This window comes from Zerene cesonia, chromosome 27, assembly GCF_012273895.1.
Source record: "Zerene cesonia ecotype Mississippi chromosome 27, Zerene_cesonia_1.1, whole genome shotgun sequence".
In the NCBI taxonomy this organism is placed as follows: Eukaryota; Metazoa; Arthropoda; class Insecta; order Lepidoptera; family Pieridae; genus Zerene; species Zerene cesonia.
The window spans coordinates 4187502-4210156 of NC_052128.1; the positions used below are offsets into that span (position 1 = coordinate 4187502).

At 32.3% G+C, this 22655-nt stretch overlaps 2 protein-coding genes across 2 annotated transcripts in view; one reads left to right on the forward strand and one right to left on the reverse strand.

The window, feature by feature from the left end:
* The window catches only part of LOC119837320 (carbonic anhydrase-related protein 10), a 44020-nt gene that overhangs the window by 13145 nt on the left and 8220 nt on the right, over positions 1 to 22655 (reverse strand). Inside the window, exons 2-3 of the mRNA XM_038362849.1 lie at positions 1025 to 1117; positions 24 to 71 (exon numbers count right to left, since the gene is read on the reverse strand). Of these exons, the coding sequence (XP_038218777.1) occupies positions 24 to 71; positions 1025 to 1073 (97 nt within the window). The 5' untranslated portion in view covers positions 1074 to 1117. The remainder of the gene's footprint in view (positions 1 to 23; positions 72 to 1024; positions 1118 to 22655) is intronic.
* LOC119837323 lies at positions 15663 to 18485 on the forward strand. Its single transcript, XM_038362851.1, has 6 exons — positions 15663 to 15794; positions 15923 to 15985; positions 16570 to 16780; positions 17028 to 17167; positions 17234 to 17362; positions 18302 to 18485. Exons 1-6 carry the CDS (start codon positions 15689 to 15691, stop codon positions 18442 to 18444), a joined length of 792 nt encoding a protein of 263 aa, XP_038218779.1. The 5' UTR covers positions 15663 to 15688; the 3' UTR covers positions 18445 to 18485.

The window sequence follows — 22655 nt, forward strand, 5'->3', positions numbered from 1 at the left end:
GCGTCTAATTTTTGTCAACTCACCTGAAATTCCATCATAAGTCCACCATTCTTCCCAACTGCCTGATATATCTGGAAGAAATAAGTTTATAACATTTTAATAATAAAATTAAGGTAATGATGAAATATGTATGTACCTGTATACTTATATATATAAAACTAGCTGCGCCCTGCTGTTTCATCCGCGTAAGTTCTCATCCCGTAGGAATATCGGGATAAAAATTTGCCTTTGTGTTATTCCAGTTGTCCAGCTATCTACGTACCAAATTTTATTGCAATCGGTTCAGTTGTTTTTGCGTGAAGGAGCAACAAACACACACACATTCTTACAAACTTTCGCATTTATGATATTAGTAGGATATTAAATAATGATAATATGAGATAATAATTTAATGTATCACAAAATGTTATTATCTTTATAGATTTTCCTAAATTGTTTAACTATTGTATAATACAGAATACTTTGTATTCTCAAAGGAAGCATAATTGTTGTATCAGAGTTGTTTTACTGGTTATATTGTAGAATTTCATTAAAGAAAAATTTGATCTTAACATATTTATCGTAAAATACAGTACATATTTATTATACCGGCTTTTAAAACCTTCTTAAATCCTATTAAATTATAATGTCATTCTAATATCATTGTAAGGTCATTGACGTTTTTCCAATGGATACCATGATTTTCTAAAAACGAGACTTTTATTTTAACGGAGTCTAGTAAGTGTAACTTGAATTGAGTTTCGCTTAAAAAAGACTGAAATCCAGGTAGATTCAATAGAACTTAATAACTCAAATAATATGTTTGACGAGATCTGTTATATATTTTCTAGTTTTGTGAACGTGGAACTAAAATTATTCTGATGTTAAATAAGCGCAATTCTATTTCCATTGTAAAAGTAGCTAAATTATTTTTATAATACCAGAGTCCGATTAAAATTGGTCCAGCTGTTTTGGCATAAGCCTTGATTCGTAGAAATAACATAGACAATACAAGAGTTATTTTATATTAATATATATACCGTACCTCTGACATTGGCTAATATGATGGTTAAAATGAGCAACCATTGGCTCATAGTGGATCTGATGGTCACGCTTCCACCTCAAGCATTGGGTATATCTGGAACAAATATATACCAATTTACATTCCTTTGAAAAACTCATTATGCACGAAAATGCGCAGTTAACACACAAACACTCGCGCGTTTACAAACGCACACTCGGGTATCCGTGCGTAGACATACACGAATACCCACACACGCAGACACACTTGACCATTCATAGACTAATACTACATAGGATCTACAGCACCTAGCTACAGTATTTTGGAGCAGAACACGAAATACCCCATATACTTCTGCAAATACTGGGGTCTATGCCCGTCACTTTCACATTTAAATTATCTAAGATTACCTAATTGTCTAATCCCCAGATCATAGAACATTATTCAAAATGAAGAAATTTATATGACATAAAGAAAGTCAAATATTATTTTTTATTAACCGTATCAATAGAAAACAGATTTACTACATAACTGTAGAAACGCGGCAATGCATGCGGTAATAGATTAAAAATAATGTTTGGCCACAGATAACATACTGTACTGTTTTACATAATTCAAATAAAAAATTTAAATACAATTACTGCATATGTCGATTATTTCATTGCATCTAAAATGTTTTCCAAATTTATGTAATGAGTATATTAATTTATTATGTCGAAGTAGTCATTTAAGGCGTTAAATAAAATATTAGTACGATAATAATCAATTTATGAAGCATGACTCAAATTAAAACCTACCAACTGATATAAAAGAGCGTTTAATCAAAAAGCGCTCAGTACTTATTAAACTCAAATCAACAAGCATACTTCGTTCACAAGAACTCCATCCAGTCCATTGTCCATCTTAATAAACGAAAAAAGTAGGAAATTGTTTAAATTACTAAAGTTGCAATAAAAGCTTTCAGGTAGGATAAATATTAGCGAGCTGGCAAACGCGAGTCGGCACGCGATCTTTGTTTATGCTACACAATATCTATTAAAATTCGTTGCTTAATGTTATAAGCTTGCTTATGAACTGATTGAAAAGTATTTTGAGGTTATGTTTTGAAAATTCTTCATATATTGGTATTTGAAATTTCGTAAGTATAAGTAGGTAAGGAAAGTATACGGTAAAATTAATGATTAAAAATCTAAATGATTAGGTTTATGATTGTGGAATATCGTTATTTTAAAATGTAGTAGGCCCATATCCTCTTCCTTACCTTTCCCAGTCCTTTCCTTTACTCCTCTTTAATCCTTTCCTAATCCCTTTCCATTTTGCAGTCGGCAATCCATTTGAAGAGGCGTAAGGTCTGTATTCGACCTTACACCTCTCCAAATGTCCATGGGCGGTGGTAGCGCTTACCATCAGCTCCATTGTCGATTATGACATAAAAAAAAATGTAGTATTTTAATCATAACGTACACGATTTCTTCTAAAACCAGTCTCGTATGTTACTAAGAGGATAAGTTTGTATACACTATACATAGTTCGTTGATCTTCAAATATAAAATTACTCTACTTCAGAAACCTGGAGGCTCTGTACTTAATTATCAAGGAAATCCGATTACCAAACCGAAACTTATCTCAAGTACAAGAAACAGTAATTAGGGATCATTACAGTTATCTTAAGGCGATTGCGGTGGACTCCATCAAGATACGCGAGGTCTTTTTCAGACGAATCTTGCTTTATGAGGATCGTTGTTTAGGGAGACCCTAGCTGGGCTTTGTTGGAAGTTTATCTTTCAAAAATATTTACAATTCTGAAAAAAGAATGGACGGGAACTACGAAAAAATATTATAGCGCGCGCATATACAAATATTACATTCGTTAACTTTAATTTGAGCGTTAGTCCGCGACTTCCAGATTCTAGAAAGTACATCTAGATCCATTCAATTTTTGCTTCATAGTTAATTAAAGATGCATCCCTCCTTCCACAATTTTCCATAAGTTTTTGACAGTACATAAGGAGGAATAAAATTTTAATTTCAAGGAGTCAATTGACATTTAAAAAAGGAATTCTCGCTTAATAAATCACAGTTATAAAAATGTTACAAAAACTAGTCATAAAAGGAAAATGGTACAGCAGTTTATCAATAACTTTTGGCTCCCCAGCCGGCAGACTGGCGGGCGCCAGCGCTGGGGTTTGTTTTCTTATTTATAATTGAGGGGAGACTGTTTGGGGCACTGTTGCAGTTTAATATATCAATTAATAAAATGTAGTTATTTAAAGGTCTTATGTCTGAGCCTTGAATGAACTTTTATCAGGAATTATTGTACATTGAAAGGCTGAATTTTAGTGGTTGGGCGTAGTAATAATAATGGATTTCAAGATTCAAAGCTAAAATTTTAAATTTAAAACGATTTTCGACCTACCCGCTGTTTACGACGATATTTAAGTCGCGGTACGAATAATCATATAAAAATCTGTTGTCTAGTTTTGAAGGTGTAAGCATACATGCATAAAGACGCGGATAGCGACTTTGCTTTATAATAATGTACGATACTAGATATATTAATAATCTAACGCGTTAATAAGCGTAAGATTAAATATATTAATACATTAGAAAGAAAGAAAGAAAGAAAGAAAAACATTTATTTGACACAGACATACACACACACAACAGATCAAACAGAAAAAACAGAAGCATACAATAAAAAACAAATATATAAGAGGAAAAAAATAGATAAAAATAAAAATTTACACTTAACAATTATGTGTGGCTGCGTGTGCCAAACAGGGATGCCACTCAGGAAACCTGAGGCTTAACGCCTCAGCTCTGATTTTCAGTGGCACCCTTTTACCATACCACCACCACCCATTAGTACATAATAAGTTGCTTAATATTAAAATGTATCTTTAAATTTACGTGAGTTTACAATTATTTATGATGCCAACAATAAAAAAATAAGCATAAATCCAATACAGACATTTAGCAGATGATGGCAGCCATTTTAGTATCGCAACGAGACGTTGCGTCTAGCCCAACCGGCGCCAGAACCCCACGGAAGCGCTGGCATTCTTACGATGTAACATTGTCTTCAATAAAATAATATTAGAGACAAGAATTTTATGATTCTAAGGAGAATTCATTGGCTATGTAGTAATCTGGAGGAGATTTTTAAATATTCGTTTAATAATATTGTTGCGTGGATTTCATATTAAGAATGAAACTTTTCAGTAACTGTCGGAATTGAAATGCAGTAGAAATACTTGTGCTACTAAGTTATTGTAAATAAATATTGAAAATTTATTCTTCAGTCTCGTGATTAACTATTGCTGAATAATAATTGTAAGATATTGTTGAATTTGAGTGGGAAACATTCGAACTACATTTAATGCTACCATCCGATATAAAATTGTTTAAAGTAAGCTTATCCTTTAAATAACACACATACGAAATTTTAACAATTAATATATTATACATAAGATATAAATGTATATAAATAAATGTCGTTTTCATTAAAAATATATGTAACACTAGCTGCGCCCCGCGGTTTCACCCGCGTAAGTCCGTATCCCGTAGGAATATCGGCATAAAAATTAGCGTTTATGTTACTCCAATTATCCAGCTATCTACGTACCAAATTTCATTGCAATCGGTTCAGTAGTTTTTGCGTGAAAGAGCAACAAACACACACACATCCTTACAAACTTTCGCATTTATAATATTAGTTAGGATTATTACATTCAATAGATTACAGCATTGTTCAAGTGGACTCATAAAATAATTTCTATAATGTGGACAATAGACAACATCGAAGTTTTCCAAGCGATCCAATACATTTGTCGATTCATACGGTGGCGTATCGGATTTCCTATACGAATTACAAATAAAATTTACCGGCTGCATTCACACCGAGTTACAAAAATAATAGGTTTAAAGGGACAACAAATAAATAAAATTATTGCTCTGTCATACCACTGTATACGTATGATGTTGAATTAGATATTCAAGATAAAAAGTATATTTGAAATAAGAACCTCATGTTTTTTTTTATTGATGATTTGCAAATGTACAAACTACAAACCGAATGCAATCGAACAGTTAAATTTAAAACAATCCATGCTAAATAACATTTCATCTATATTTCCTAAGTTATATTGATTTAAAACCTCTTGACATAAAAATATTTACCTACTATTTACAAATGAATATTTCATAATTATCAGGTATATTCTATATTTCATTAAAAAATACGTGATTCTATTCAAAAAATTGACCACGTTACACAACAGTGTAAAGAGCGGCACTGCAGCAAGTAACATGAGTTAATTTAGTTGAGTGGATTTGCCCGTGCATTGTCATCGGTTGTTTATCGTCGACTGGGACCGACTTAATGGTATTAAACTGTACATATTATTGTATTTTATATTCGATTTGTTCGCGGTATTGGATATTATGAATGTTAACACTTGCAGTGTTTTTGTGGGAAATGTGAGATTTTTGGTGTCGTCACCAAGCAAAATGTATCCGTGGTTGCTTTCAATCTTATATTAAATTTTTACATAATAGAAAATTGTGACTTTTTATGCTAGATTTTCTTTTTATATCATCGTCGGATGGAGCTGGTGGGTCCATCGACGCCTGACTCATCATCATCTCATCATCATTTGGAAAGGTCGATTGCAGACTTTACGCCTCCACAAATGGATTACCTTCTAATTGACTCTTAATTGGAAAGTGATTAAGAAAGGATGAACGATAGGGATATAAAACGACTGGGAAGGAAGGAACGCCGAACGAAACACAGCGGTATGCTATTTCACGCCGGTCTTCTGTGGGGGTGTGGTACTTCCCCGGTGCGAGCTGCCCCAATTCGTGCCGCAGCGTGCTCGACTCCCACAGTGAAAAAGGGCAACTAAGCTGGTGGTCCGCTTGATGGTAAGCGATCACCGCCGCCCATGAACTTTTGCAATAGTAGCGTTGCTCGCTATTAAGAAGTAAGGGATAAAATAAAGATTGACAACAGGAATAAACGAATGGGCTAGGAAGAGTGAGGAAAAGAATTAAGGCCACCTCCCCCAATCACCTAACGAAAAACAGTACCTAAAGTACTACTTTTCCTTCTGTGGAGGCATGGTAACTGTGCGCGTGCGCGTGCTCGTGTCCCACGTTCAAAAACTAAAGAACTTATAACTCAAGAAATGTTAAATAGATCGTAATGTTTATTTGTTTGTTTTCATTGTCTACATCCGTATTAAATACGGTCACAATTTGGCCGCGAATGTAATATCCTGATGGACTGTGGTAAAAATTTGTATATACATTCATTCAATTTCACCTTAATCACTTAATCGCATCAAATGAATGTACCATGAATGCCCACCTTCAGGATAGTAGCTTCAAAAATTAGAACTTACAAAAGTGTCTATTTGGGTGGACCCGGCTCGAGGAGCTATTCTGGAGATGTTGAAAAATATAAATAAAACTGAATTGTTATTGTTGAGAAGTTTAAGTGCTCTGCGTGTTTTATCCTATGTTTCTAAAATTTTAATTGTTAAACATGTTTAAAAGGTTTTTTTAAAGATGAGTTGCGACACTATATATTCAATAATACAGTTATATATTATAAGGTAATTTTTATACATTCATAAGGATAACAATATATTTTATCTACTATTTAAAGAGCTTTTCTCATTGTTATTAACCTAATAATACGTTTTGGTCTACTCAAAACAATATTCATGAAAATCATTAAATCTACATCATATGAAGATATACGTATTTATAAATGCTTTTTCGCTAACTTACAACGTCTTTTAATAAATCAGGGACAAAATTTAACAACCTTGAAGGAAATTAAACTGCGGTGTTCGCCGGATGACACATCGTTAAACGAAAAACCTTTCGCTTTTAATGTGCATAAAAACGTTCTTGGAAGCCATAAATAAAATTATTTTACTTTATTTTGAATAAACAAAATAAGGTTGTGTTTTTTATATCATAATCGGAATGTTTTAACGAAAACATTATTTATTTAAATAATTCTTGCATAATTGTTTAAATTACATAAATATAGTTTAATAAACTAAAAAAAGTTTTAGTAATAAGGTCAATAAAATTGTATGACGTAAAATTGTAATGCAGAATATAATTAAAAAATTATTTCATCCTCGCGATATATAATTTTATGAGTTTATATTACTATCTTGAAATAATGCATTTGAGAGAAAAATTTATAAAATTAATAAATTTTCACCGATCCGTTTAATCCGATAAGTTTGAATTTAATCGGTCCTTTAAAAATGAGCTAAATTCTAGTTTAAAGAGTCAGTTACATACAATCATATAAACATACAGATAAAACTAAATAAAGTGTGCTAAAAAGAACAGATTAAAAAAAAAATCTGTTAACTGTCTATGTGTCTGTTTAAACCACTTCACTTACTAAAAGAGACACTTATTGAAGCAACTAGACTGTTATATCTAGCAAATATAAATATTAAGGTAGGATTATAGAAAGCATAAAAAGTATTTAAAAGAAACATATTTTAATTTCTTTCGTGTTTGATAACTAAAACTTTTTTAAGATTTTTTTTTTCATTCTTCCAAAAAGAGACATGTTAACGCAATTTTTAATATATAAATATGTATCAATAGTAACTAAAAGTTGCCAAAGAATTCCAGTCCCAGTTCCATCATACCCAATAAACTTTTTCATTTAATCTCCCGTAGTGGCAGCTAATCTCAGACTAGTTTATGTTTCAAGGGCCGTAGCGCCTTGCGTATAATCCCTTATAATTAATGTATACAATATTAACAACATCAGTTCTTCTATTATTCACAGGCGACACGGTTGGAAGTTTGTTGTAAGCAATCTTAGCTACCATGCAGGATCACTTCGTAGAAGTTGCGGAGTTTCTGTGAATACGCAACTCACGTTGGTTAAGAAGCATTTTAAGATTGATTTGCTTATGTTAAATGTTGTAAGTGTTTTAAAGGGATGCTGATTGCAGATTGTTTATTATATTGTTTGTGAAAAGCTGGAATTACCTCTTCCATAAAACCCATAAAGACCCATTTTTTCTGCACTAGAGCATTTCCATGCTTCAGATAACTAGTCGAATGTGGTTTTAGGCGGTATATATATTAACTGATTAATGGTAACAATCGTGAATTATAGAAAAGACATTCGGAGGGTTTAATAGAGAAATATATAACTCAAAGGTTGACTGACTGACACAGTGATCTATTAGCGTACAGACCAAACCACTGGACGGATCGGGCTGAAATTTGACATGCAGATATGTTATGACGTAGGCATCCGCTAAGAAAGGATTCGATAAATTCTACCCCCATGGAGATAAAATAGGGAATGAAAGTTTGTTCCATGAAAATTTATTTTGACCGCGCGGGCGAAACTGCGGTAAACAGCTAGTGATAGATTCAATATCTATAAAATTATCGCATCACGGCATTAGTAGTCAGACCACTCCAAACTCTTTTTGTACCAATCAAATCATAAAAAGTACGAAAATTTAAGGTAAAACTCAAACAAATGCACCATATCTATCCATGTTCTAAGGCTGTGTTCACACAAATGCGCTTTCTGGACGTCCATGAGGTCCACAATGCACGAATTTATTCCCCACATTTTACATTCTATTTGCATTCTAACAGTATTCTACCTTAGACATAAATGTAAGGGAAATGGTTAAGATAAAAGTAATTGTGTATGCTAGAGTTTTACTGTTAATAGAGTTCAAAGTACTTTTAAACCTTATGTTTTATGTAGATCTATTAGCCACACAAAAATCTTACTTTAATTCTATCGCTTTTTGTTCCATAAAAACCTCTAGTTTTATTAAGACATTCACAGAGTCTGGTTATGTTCTGTTTAGTTTTTCTGTGTCTTAACTATCTGCGCCCGCGGTTTCACCCGTGCAAGTCCGTATCCCGTAGGAATATCGGGATAAAAATATCATCACATCACTGTCTACGTACCAAATTTCATTGCAATCGGTTCAGTAGTTTTTGCGTGATAGAGCATCAAACATACACACATCCGTACAAACTTTCGCATTTATAATATTAGTAAGATAGGATATAGTAGGAAGTAGGATTAGTTCAAAAATTCCAATACAAAACAATCAAAACCTAAATTCCTTTGTCGATAACCGTGAAATTCCACATACAGTTGTTTAGAACTGTTGTACTGCGATCAAAATATAAAACAAGCAATGAAATTCATAGCACGTTTGTTAACCGCAACGGGAGTTCCCAACATGAAAGTTATGTCTTTGATGTCTAACATTAACTTACTTGACCGATATAGAGGATAAAATTTGTACAGATGCATTGCTATTTTGTTCAACTATATTTATGGTTATACATATAGTTTATATATAGTTATAGTCATGTATTTGGTATGTGTTTTAGAACTCCGAGTTTCTATGAAGGACGTCGTTAATGTACCAATTTATCGATTGTTTAATAATCATTAATTTTTAAATAGAATTCAATCTTATACAGTTCCCGCCACGTTATGTATTTAGTATGTGTGTTTTTGGATTCTTCTTATGAAGGACGTCTTAAGCAATCCATCATATTTGCTAATGTTATAAAGAGGTCAAGTTTGTAAGTTTGTGTCTTTGTAGGTAATCTCGGGATATGTTGAACCGATTTATAAATAATCTTGTCAGTAGAAAGTCACCTTATGTGTGTCAAATGCTATATTCTATTTTGCTTAATCCTAGGTCAATACAGGCGGAGCCGGGACGAGCGGTTAGTCAACTTATAACATTTATTTATCTTACCTTTACCGATATAGGTTTGTAGATGTCATAACGCGTAAATGTTACTAATATGAGATTTGTTTTTTTATATATTATCTGTTACATGTAAGAAAAATATTGTTAATTTTTCTAAGCCAACTTAGTACATAATGGACGAAATAAATATTATTACTGACTGACTATCCCACTTCATAAGATGTTAACAAAGAAATTGCAAAAATATATAATAGTTTTCATCAACTAAATGTTGTTTTTATTTATGCTACAATGTGGCAATATCACATGCCCGAATATCTATTCAGAACGGACTCATCAACGAAGGAAAATCTCCCAAACTTCGCATAATCTAATCTTCTATGAAACCATGATGCCCTAGTACTCGCTCCCTAAACTTTTTCTGCCAACTTAATATACTCCACAGCACTTGTAAAGACAGTCATGAAAACAATTTAGTAAATAAACAACAGCACAATCTAGTTGCAAGCCGGCGGTCTTATTAATATTACATGGTACGTTCCGACTGAGCTCAGAGCAATCACATCACAGCTCTCACCTGCCTAATTATTTAGCATGTTGGATGAAACCCGCTTTGATGATGTCTTGTGTGTTTTTATCAAGATTTTGTTGTCAATTGGCGTTAATATGATGTATTTATGGTGTGTTTTATTTTCAGATTTCATGAATTAATTTTCGGGATAAAATGTATCCTTCGTTATTTCACTGGTCATTATCGTCATGCAAATAGTTTAGTGGTTTAGGCGCGAAGAAGCGACGGACAAACAGTTATTTTTGCATTTATAATATTAAATATCCTAGTGGGAATATAAAGTAAATATGTGTACAAAATTATAATAACAATAATTATACATATAAAAACAGTTTTTACGAACTAGATAATAATATACATAGATTATAAAATACAGAATGAAATGGAAACTGTCAACCAATTCAGTAGCTAAAATGTATTAATATAAATTATAATCAGTTATTATTAACAGCCGTTCAATATTTATCCAACTTTGCTTGAATCAATTAACGAAGCAATATTAAAAGAGGCAATTAACGCCCTCAAAATAAAACACATAAAATAGACAATTCCTTGTTAAATAAAAATTAATAACAAGACAATGATGCAGCATAGCTGTCGCTTTGTTTAGATCTAAAGGCATTAATTAGGCTCAGTTATTAATTCTAATTAACATGGACCGCTCAGGAGTGATTGTGGTACAGTGACTTGCTTAACTTATTTTTATATATCTATATCTGATTAATAAAATAATCATCACCACATAGTATGAAACAGAGTCGCTTACTCTGTCCCTATGTCCCTATGTATGCCTAAATCTTTAAAACTACGCAACGGATTTTGATGGGTATTTTTTTTTAATAGATAGAGTGGTTTAAGAGGAAGGTTTATATGCCAAAATACACATTACATAAATGCATTAAACTACTCCAAATTTAACGCGTGCGAAGCCGCGGACAAAAGCAAGTTATGAAATAATTGAATTCATTCTTCAACTCCTTCTCTTTCCTCTCTATTGTCTATCCAGTTATCTTCAAACGAAATTCAGTACAATGACATGACATATCATGAGCAGTGGTATACATTAAAAACTTAATAAGCATGTTTGAAAAATTCACCTGATAAAACATTTGTTTATATTGCCCTCAATAAAGTTCCCGCCACACGATGAACCGGTGTTAGAAAGAAAATTTAATCCAGAAGCCATAACTTTTGAAAAGAGTACTCTTTTACAAAGAGCCTCTTTGCCGTGACTGCGTCAAAAAGTTACCCCTATTTGATACACGGAGCGCGAAATATGGACGCGCTTTTCGTATTATTTTCCATTGAAAAGACTCAAATTTTGTAAGAAATGTGTGTTTATGATACGCACAAATACCAATAATGCTCATTTAGCAATATAACAGATACAGCTTCAGTTTAAAAAAAACTAGTAACGCTTTAAAATTAAACTTATTTGCTCTTATACAGACTATACTATAATCAATTAATCCGATGGCGATTCTAATCCGGATAATGAGATAAACTAATGAAATTATTGCATCGTCACGAATCCTCGGTAAGCGTACAGTTTGATTAAATCTTTCCGATTAAGGAGGGTCAAAATCAAGTCCAAAGGAGTCAGAGTATGTTAAACACAATGGCGCGTTGACAAATTACCATAGACCACATAACGAAATTCGTATTGTGGCTACATTCTATTATATATTTGGCAATTAAAAAAAGCCTTTAAAGTAAACATTAATTGATTTGCCATAAACAACACACGAGAGAAACGACAATAAAGTATGGGCGAAACAGCAAAGAATATTTTTCCTCTAAGCTTCTATAAACAAATTTTACATCCTACTAATATTATAAATGCGAAAGTTTGTAAGGATGTGTGTGTGTTTTTTGTTCTTTCACACAAAAACTACGGAACCGATTGCAATAAAATTTGGGACATAGATAGCTGGACAACTGGAATAACATATAGGCAACTTTTTTTCCCGATAATCCTACGGGATACGGAAACCGCGGGGCGCAGCTAGTTTTAATAAAAATACTAGCGGATCACCCACACAATTGTTTTTATTTCTTTATTAAGGATAACAAACAGTAGAACAGTTAGAAGAAAAATCAGCATTCATCCACAAACTAACGTATAATATTAGGTTGATTGAACTAGCCAGTCATATCCATTGTTTCCCAGCACTCCGCAAACAGGCGTTTATAAGTTTTTTCGTGAAATTGAGTGAGGCGCCCCGCGGTTTAATATAACTCCTCATCCGTTCGAACAACGTTCAACTTTCACACGTTTACTTGAAATTTTTCTAACATCACTTTTTATTCCTGCCCCGGCTATTTTGAGTATAATTTTGAAATGTTTCATCTTAAGCGAGAACCTACGGTTTTTATGCTTGAAAGTTGAGATTTCCAAGTTTTAGTGAGTAGTTAATTATCATTTTTAAAATATATTTATCGATATTGGTTACCTAAAAATATCTATTGTACGTGACTTGATTTTCTGTAGTGTAGTTTTTAGTTGAAAGGTTCAGTTCCGGAGTTTTACCTACACCGTTTCCGTTCCCGAGGGGTTCTTGGGATAAAAAGTATCATTTGACCGTTCTCGGCTCTGAAACTATTTAAGTACCAAATTTCATCCAAATCGATTCGGCAGTTTTTAATATGATTAATTTCGCTTTATAATTATAAGGATTGTGATATTATACATGATAAATAAATTTATATCAAAATCGTCAGAAGAATTTGTAAAATTATGTAATTGCAGTTTACATCATAGTGGAATTTAATGATAAGTTAAACTTTTGTTTATGCATTATTATGCAGCATGTAATTACTTTGCATTAAATCAAATCTAAGCCAAGTAAGATTTTATTAATAAAACGCTAATTAGCAAGCAGAAGGTCCGGATAATTCGAGCTGTACCCAAAATTAACACCTTGGGTACAACTCGTTCGAAACTTTACAAGCAGGTGACTTAAAATATGATAATTCAGTGAAATTGTGTCGCTGAGTTTATGAACTGTTTTTGGAAGTTTAGCTTCAGATTTTTCTTATCATTATATTATGGTAATAGTATTAAATATTTTCCACAAAAAAAATTATCCACGTCTGGGGTGGGATTCCACTCCAGATTCTAAAGTGGAATCAAAAGACAACAATTTCCTATTAAAACAGAAAAAGTATCACAAAGTCAATCGGTTGAAAATTCACGGAGCTATCGAGTAACAAACAAAAAAATACAGTCAAATTGAGTATCTTTCGTTTCTGTAGCAGTCGGATGAAATATATTTGGATAAAAGAGATCTTATATACACACGGCAACTCATTTATATACGAAATCACATTATGTTATTTAAAAATAGATGTACATACAGTGCAAATAATATCGTAGCTGAAATGTACAGACACCGTCACAGGCACAGATGCACACGTAGACATAGACTCAGACACAGAAATAGACAAAGAACACAGAAAAAGATACCGAAACAGACACAAACACTGACACAGACACAGACACAGACACAGACACAGATACAAACACAAACACAGACACAAACACAAACACAGACATAACAGCAACAGGCGCTAACACACAGACACAGCCACAGAAACAGACATTGACACAGACACGGACACGGTCACGGACACAACAAAGACCTAAAAATGCAGGTTTTAAGCAAAAATAGAAAACCAGTATATTGCTATACCCATTTTGCATGTCTTTGCACATAATATTAATCTTTAACGCCAGTAATCACGCAAATTAACATCATATTAAACTTGCAAATTACATGTTTCATGCGAGACAAAAACTGCATAGATACATAATTTTATTAACTTCAACATAATGCAATGTGTTTAAAATGTTATACGTAATTAAATATTAACATTAGTAAGCCTTCAATAGCTGGTTGTCTATTTTGATAGTCAATTAAATAGGAATGAAAAAGGATGACCACTTTGCGAAATGACTCAAAGTTTTGGCCCAGATGAATTGAGGATATTTTTTAATAATTCATAAATCTTAATATTGTCATTCATAAAATATATATGACGCTGAAGAGTTTGTACATTGATTTCAAAAATTCTTTCATTGTTGGACATATATGTATCATAGGCGAATCTAGGGGTACTGCTAGTATTACATATTTATCAATACTTTAAAGACATTCTCGGAATATACCAGATAACAAAAGAATTAATAAAACATGAGTAATAAGTGAATTAATGTTTTGACAGCCACAGTTTTTCTACTAAAAATACTGTTTTATAATAACGAATAATTAGACACTATTTAGTCAACAATTATCTTTGTAATATAATCATTTAAAGACAATTTACATATTGCGCTCTTATACAGTATGTTGAAAATGTTTCAAGATAATAATTAGTCTTAATTATCGTAAAATCCTCAGAGCAACTTATTAAAAACTAGCTTTTCGCCCGCGGCTTTCGCTCGCGTGGTCTAAAAGATTTGTACTTCGTGGATTGTCGAAGAAGACGCTGTACGACATTGTTCACGACTGAGATGCGTATTATATCACGTCTGTTTATTTTAGCAAATAACCTATTTAGATGAATCATATATGTAGGTCTATAATATTGATATATAATACAAATGTTTAATTACATATTTTTTGGAATTTTAAAGTAAATTACTAAACAATTTAGTCATTTAAAATTGAATCTAGTAAAGTCCATTATCTCAACGATGGCTAAGGGAGTTTAAGTGACTATCCTGACATAAAATTGTAAGAGACACGGTAAAAATACTTTGTTGTGTTAGTTAATGCAGCCCTAATGAAACTAGTTTCAAAAGATCTAGTATTAAAAACAAATTAAATAGATCTTATCAATATTATGTCGGATACAATTTTATGCTTTTAAAAATGTTTCACTGAGATCTGCAACATATTCTTATACAATTTTTTCTAGTTTACTTATATTATATATTTGTAGTTATGTTGTCATTTTTATTATATAATATGAGTAATTGTATATAAATTAATAGTAATAATACCCAATGAAATGAACAATAATAAAAAGCATTAATTTTGTTGTTTAGAATTAATTCGGTTTTTAAGGCTATTATTATTTTTAAGTTAGTCAAATTATGAAACTGCATATTTTCAGAAGTGAGTTTTATGTGTGGTAGTTACTCGTAATAAATAAATATATGGAAATTAATTATTTGTATTATATAAGGATTTTAAAAATCGTTTCAGTAGGTCTAGATATTACCCAGTAAACGTCACAAACCTACAAATTTATAAACTACCCATTTATTATATTAGTATATTTATTAATCACCCTCTATTTAATTTGCGTGATGTTTTATATCATGCGAGATCATATATATAGTAAAATATAGTATTAATGTTTATTTGTGAGCGAACGGCGAAAATGAAGGTCTTAATTATTATTGGTTTTATGTTTGTCTGTGTAATTGCACAAGACCCTGAGAAAAATGAAAATGTACCAGGTAGATTTATTCCTACTCTTATAATATATTATGTTTATATTTTTATCATATGTAAAATTATACATAAACAATAACTCATTGTCATGCTTTGAAATCTTTAAAGTATTAATATTTTTTATTAATTTCAGGAATGGTGAAGCCTCTTGAAGATGTTAAAGATAAAATAAATGAAATTAAAGATGATATTCAAGGTAAGAAAATATTTGATAATATGCAGTAAAAATAGTTTACAGAAATGTTTTAAAAATCTGTTTATTTGCAATGGTTTAATTCCCTAATGAGTTGAGTTTTTTTGAACACTTCATTTTACAGCATTTTCAGTCTAATTTTCCATATGTTTTCTTGTTTGTTATTTTTAAGATACTCCTTCAATCAAAATTTCTTATACTTTCTGAGAAAAGCCATCTAAATGAGGAAAATATTTACAATAGGAGCTAACATTTCTGATTGATTATATAGTAATTATGATTGTAGGTAGATTTTAGTAACTTTCTATATCAATTTTATTGTAAAATTTTATAGACAGACACTATAAAAATACACTATCCGATAAATACTACTCGATACTCATTACATATATTACCTTCTAGCGGTCCGACCCGGCTTCGCCCGTGGTACTTATATAGCCTTCCTCAACAAATAGTCTATCTAACACTGAAATAATTTTTCAAATCGTACCAACAGTTCCTGAGATTATCGCGAATCTCTTCAGCTTTAAGCATTAAAATTTAAATGATTTTACAAAAACATTAATCGTTCTTACACTACTTTTCAGACAAAAGCATAGAGAGGCCTTGTGAAACACTAGACATGAATTGCATACGGCGTTACTTGGCTGATCATTCCTATTGTAAAATGACCTATGGCCGGGTCCCCGACCCCATTTACAGGGTGCAGGCCACCCAGCACCTAACGAGAGTGAATTTAACTATAACATCAACAAATTTAACATATAAAGGATTGAATGGAAGGATTGAAGAATTCTAGTAAGTTGAAAAGTTAGTCGCTGAAAAATGGAGCAAAATAAAAGACGATTAAATTTTATCAGTACATAATATCGTAACTAAAAAATCGTTAAATTGTATGATATGATATATGGCTTCAATTTCAGTGATTTCATTTTTCCTACTTTATATAACATATCTTATAAAATAATTGATTTGTTTCAGTTACTTATTTTATTCTTCTCATTTAGTTATATTATATCTTATAAAATAATTAATTTCTTTCTAGTATTAACAGGGTCACCGATCAAGTTGTGTTGGCAGTGGAGTTCAGAAATGTAGAATTCTTTACCAAAAATGCGTTCTTCTTTTTCTACCGCCGAGCAAAGGAGCCTGTTATAACTAAAGATTTCTTGAAAATAATGTTTAGTAAGTTAATACATCTTTATGTATTTTATTGTTAAAGATTTGTGTTTAATGTTTGTTGTTTTTCAGATTCCGTGGTTGTTACTTCAACCATACCGGGAGTGCATCATCTTAGGTTCGACAGAAGCGAAAATTTTGGCTTTTCGAATGATATTACATATAAATTTGTTGTGGGGCCGAACGCATTTAAGCACAGAGGTAATTTAAACTATATTATTGTGTGTTATTACTAGCGGTCCGCCCCGGCTTCGAACGTGGTACATTTATAGCCTATTACCTGGTACCAGCTGTTCCACGCTTTTAACCTAACAATCAAAAAACTCTTCAGCTTTATAATAGTAGTATAGACGAGTTGTAAAGTTATTAGACACGCATTCGAAAATTGCATAGCAAGAATTTTACAATCAATAAAATAACAATATGTTTGCTATAAATATCAGAGAAACAAAATGTTTTTGTTATTAACTTAAATCATTTTAAAATTACATCTATCCATAACATTTGTTCTACTCTAGAAGATACTATATATACTATACAACAAAAGCGAAAGAAAGTCCATCACGCTTTAAGACTTGCATAAGCTTATTATGTTGTCCAAGCTTTAATAAATTCCTAAGTGAAGTTCCATGACCCCTAGTGGGGTATGGGTCAAATGATATACACCTGTTTCACTGATCGATTTTCTGTATGGACAAGTTGATGATCAGCTCTTGTATCCTGCCAGACCTACACATTTTTTGTCTCCATCGGGAATCGAACCCAGTACACCTCGGTGTGTAGACACACACGTGCTAACCAAGGTACCAAGGAGGCGGAAAAAAAATGCCTAGTAGCAGAATTACCTAGTCGGAAATAAATACCTAACACACTTGATATTATACTAATACTAGCTACGCCCGCCGGTGTCAGCCGCGTAAGTCCGTATCCCGTAGGAAAACCGGGATAAAAATTGTCTATATGTTATTCCAATTGTCCAGCTGTCTACGTACCAAATTTCATTGCAATCGGTTCCGTAGTTTTTGCGTGAAAGAGCAACAAACACACACACATCCTTACAAACTTTCGCATTTATAATATTAGTAGGAAGTAGGATATTGGTAGGATTTAAGGCGTCATTAATTTCATCTATTATTACAGATCCTGTTGTTTTGAACACATTCCTGCAAATAGCTGCGAATCTGCCGGTGAACGCAAGGGAGCTCCTGCACACAGAGGCACAGTATTACTTGACCAACTTCGTCCAATACTCCTTATGTGATTTCGGCCTCAACGTTATATGAGACTGACAATCTTTCAATTTGAATAAAGACGTATTTTGAAATTCTATTTTTATTTTTATGGCATTGAATATTTATTATATAACTTAATAACACACACATGAAACCGCGCTTGAAACTGCAAGAGTAGAAGAAATTTCATTACTGACTAGTTTTTGCCCGCGGCTTGGTGATAGATGTTATTATACATATAGACCTTCCTGTTGAATCACTATATATTAAAAAAGACCCCATGAAAATCCGTTGTTTTAAAGAGTTAAGTTTTAAAGCAGACGTGACACGTTATTTATATATATTAAGAGTATTATGGGACAGTGATCCGGTAGAAACAGTGGACAGTACGTATTAGTAGTAGATAGTACCTCACTGATCCCTGATAGATCAGCAGGGAAGAAAAAGTAGCAAGAGTAAATATTTGGTACGACAATTACGTGATATAATTAAAACATTATTAACCCGTTTTCCCTGTTTCCCTCTAACATATGTGACATAACTATTGTCTACTATTAAGGAAAAAATAACGATATAACGATTTTGTCCGAAGACACCGACCGACCTCTACTTAAAGACAATTAAGACAGATTTTTCTGTCAAAAGTCATATTGACAACTAGCTGCGCTCCGCGGTTTCACCCGCGTAAGTCCGTATCCCGTAGGAATATCGGGATAAAAAGTTGTCTATATGTTATTGCAGTTACCCAGCTATCTATGTACTAAATTTCATTGCAGTCGGTTCAGTCCTTTTTGCGTGAAAGAGCAATAAACACACACACATCCTTACAATCTTTCGCATTTATAATATTATTAGTAGGATAAAGTTTACATATATGTATATTCGACACGTAATTTTCACGTAATTACTGTCGACACGTTTTCTGAAAGTGTTACACATTTAGGTTTGATTCTTCTATTGATTTTTACTTTGTATTTTAATATCTGTATGATACAGTTAAAACCCGTTTGCCGTTCAACGCGTTTTCCCTACTTATACCTAGTTGTAACTTAACGCCTTTATTACAACTAGTTCTGACAGCTGTGCTTTTACTCTGGTCCGTACTGGTTTCTGTTCAAAATTACCTGCACCTAGTTATAACTAGGAAAAAAGCGTTGTAATGAAAAACTGGTTTTACGGTTACATATATAAATAATTACAATTTTTTTTTAGTTCAAAGGTCATTGGAAATATATATCCCGGTTCATGAAAGTCTGCGTACAAAAACCTAATGTTGTTATTAAGGCACTTGGCATTCTCTTCTCATTATGTATAAATATTTTCTTTTTTAACGATAGGAGAAAAGAGATATCTATAAACGTTGCTTACTATTATCGAAACACGAAAGTAACTAGTCGGCAGATAATTAAAACTACTGTACACAGGTCTTCTAGTAAATATTGATATGATAATAATGTCACCAGTTTTAATTTTAATCTAAAGACAGGGTAAATGTCACTTTAAAAACTTTTGTATATGGGAGTAGAGTACGTTTCGGAACATATTGGGCCAACTCGCGCCGGGAAAAGCACCACACTCACAGAAGATCAGTGTAAAAACGTAGCGTATGCGACAATGTTATATTATATTTCGTACGGTGAGTGGGGGAGCCGGCAATCTTCCCTTTCCCAGCCATTTCCTTCATTCCCATTGACAATCATTTCGATATCCCTTTAATTTTAATCTGGCAACGCATTTATAGACGTACTTCTCTGCAAATGCTTTTGGGCGGTGGTGTATCAGCCAAGTTTCTCGCTCTAAAACAATATCAAAAACCTCATACTTACCTTCCATTTAATATAATATACTCATTTATTATCTATAAAGAGCATTTAGCTTGAAAATAAAACAGTTATTAAAACAACAATTAGCATCATGAAAATCGGATGTTGCAATTAAAAAATACATAATATATAATTAAGTGCATGTAAGCAACATTTTGATGTACATGATTAGATTATAAAAAATGTTTATTATGAATAATATACAGGGTGTTTAAAGATCAAGAATCAAGTTACAGTTTTTATTAAATATTAGAAATACGCGAATTATATCCACAATAAATGCGAGATATTAATTATTGAATTAATGAAGTTTCTTTAGTGAGTTACAAAAGTACACAAAATGAAGGCGTAGGCAAAAAAAATAACCAGACAAATAACAAAAGGTGGCCTTATCTCTAGGTAACGATTTATACCAGGCAACTCTAATAATAAAAGGAAAAAGAACTAACTGGATGGTAAGCGAAACTATGGCAAAATAAAAAGACATATAGCAAAGTTTCACTTTTTTATTATTAGTAGGATACTATGACTAGTAATTAGGATTATTCGAAATATCTTTTTATGCTAGCTACTTTTTATAATACTATTTTCTGCGCGCCTAGTCAATGCATCGCCAGTCGTGGGATGTCCACGAAAAAACCAATCCTTTTACAGTTACCAAGCTATCATTGTATAAAATGTTGCCCAAATTGGTCCAGTGGTTTAGACGTGAATAAGTGACAGACAGATAGAGTTACTCTTAAAATGATATTATCATAGATTTATGTTATCATCATAGAACACCCTGTATAAAAACAAATCTTTATATAGCCTTCAGACACTGATAAGGTTACAAAGAACAACTAATTCGCTTAACAATGATTAACTTAAAATTTTAAAGAGATGATTAAGAAGTATTTTACATATTTATGTGTCCGTTTGCTGGAATTAAACTAACATTAAACAAAAGATAATAATGAATTGTTATGCATAAATAATTATATCGTCGTGGAATTAATGTAAATGTAATTAATGCTCTTTTTAAATATGGCTACTATTTATTAATATAACGAAAACAATTCTTTGTACATACAATATAAGTTCTTTGTTTCATAACTTAGTTTTAATAAGTTGTGTGTCTCGTGTGGTAGTCGAGCACGCTTCGGCACGAATTGGGCCAGCTCGCAACGGGGAAGTACCACACCCCCACAGAAAACCGGCGTGAAATAATAGCATGTTATTGTGTTTCGTATGGTGAGTGGGGGGAGCCGGAGGCCTATATCCTTTTCCTTATCCTTCCCAATCTATTCCTTTATTCCTCTCGTCAACCCTTTCTTAATCCTTTCCCGATTTAAGGTCGGTAATCCATTCGTAGAGGCGTAAGGTCTGCAACCTTGTAGTCTCAAGTTAAAGTTTTTGTAATGACTTAACTTGACAGCAGTTATTGAGTTAGCAAATGACAATAATCTATACAATATTATAAAGATGAAGAGTTTGTCTGTTTTGATTGTTTGTTTGTTTGAACGCACTAATCTCAGGAATTACTGGTCCGATTTGAAAAATTCTTTCAGTGTTAGATAGCCCATTTATTGAGGAAGGTTATAGTCTATATATTTACCACGGGTGAAGCCTATAGAATAAATACTTATATTTAAACTGTGTTATGAACGAGCGCTGATATGCCATTTTTAATTGAGTCATACTAAACAGTGATGCTATGAATAATTTATCAAAATCACGTCTATTTGAATCTGATTCAAACTATAACACTGCAATATCACGCAATGTGTATTATTATATCGTTTAATAACAATATACACACTTAATTATATATTTAAGGTAATCATATTGTAATAATTGCTTATACAGCTGTTCATTTTAATACACATTTTTTAAAATCATCATACATCACAAACATATTTTGATAGAAAGAGAAAAAAAAAATTAAAAGATCTGGCTCAAGTGTGAGGCGGAATCGCGTCACTTGTCATCATTTATGACCGTACTAAACGTTGCTTAACAACTTTTTCTAATTATTTTCTGGTGTAACGATCAGAAAGATATATCATAATTTTCAATTGTCTGCCTATCACGGTTCATGGGATACGGCCTGGTGACACAGACGTACAGTGATGTCTTAATAATGGGATCCAGTTTCAGCTAAGAAACTTGGGATCATGCAAAATCTTGTAAATTGTTTTGTTATTATAAAATGTGGTATTCTTGTAACAACAGTAAATAGAAATATAATAACTTAGTGACATTTAAGTATTTGATTTACAAACATCGTCCGCTTACAAACTCAATGAAAATTGCTCTGTAATAACTTTTCTACTAATATTACAAATGCGAAAGTTTGTAAGGATGTGTGTATGTTTGTTACTCTTTCACGCAAAAACTACTGAACCGATTGCAATGAAATTTCGTACGTATATAGCTGGACAACTGGAATAACACATA

Excerpts from the sequence above, each read along its gene's own strand:
- LOC119837323 (XM_038362851.1), top strand. The coding sequence starts at position 15,689 with ATGTTTATTTGTGAGCGAACGGCGAAAATGAAGGTCTTAATTATTATT. Across the intron at positions 15,986-16,569 it reads AATTAAAGATGATATTCAAG|ACAAAAGCATAGAGAGGCCT; the intron begins GTAAGAAAATAT and ends ACTACTTTTCAG. Across the intron at positions 17,168-17,233 it reads TTTCTTGAAAATAATGTTTA|ATTCCGTGGTTGTTACTTCA; the intron begins GTAAGTTAATAC and ends GTTGTTTTTCAG.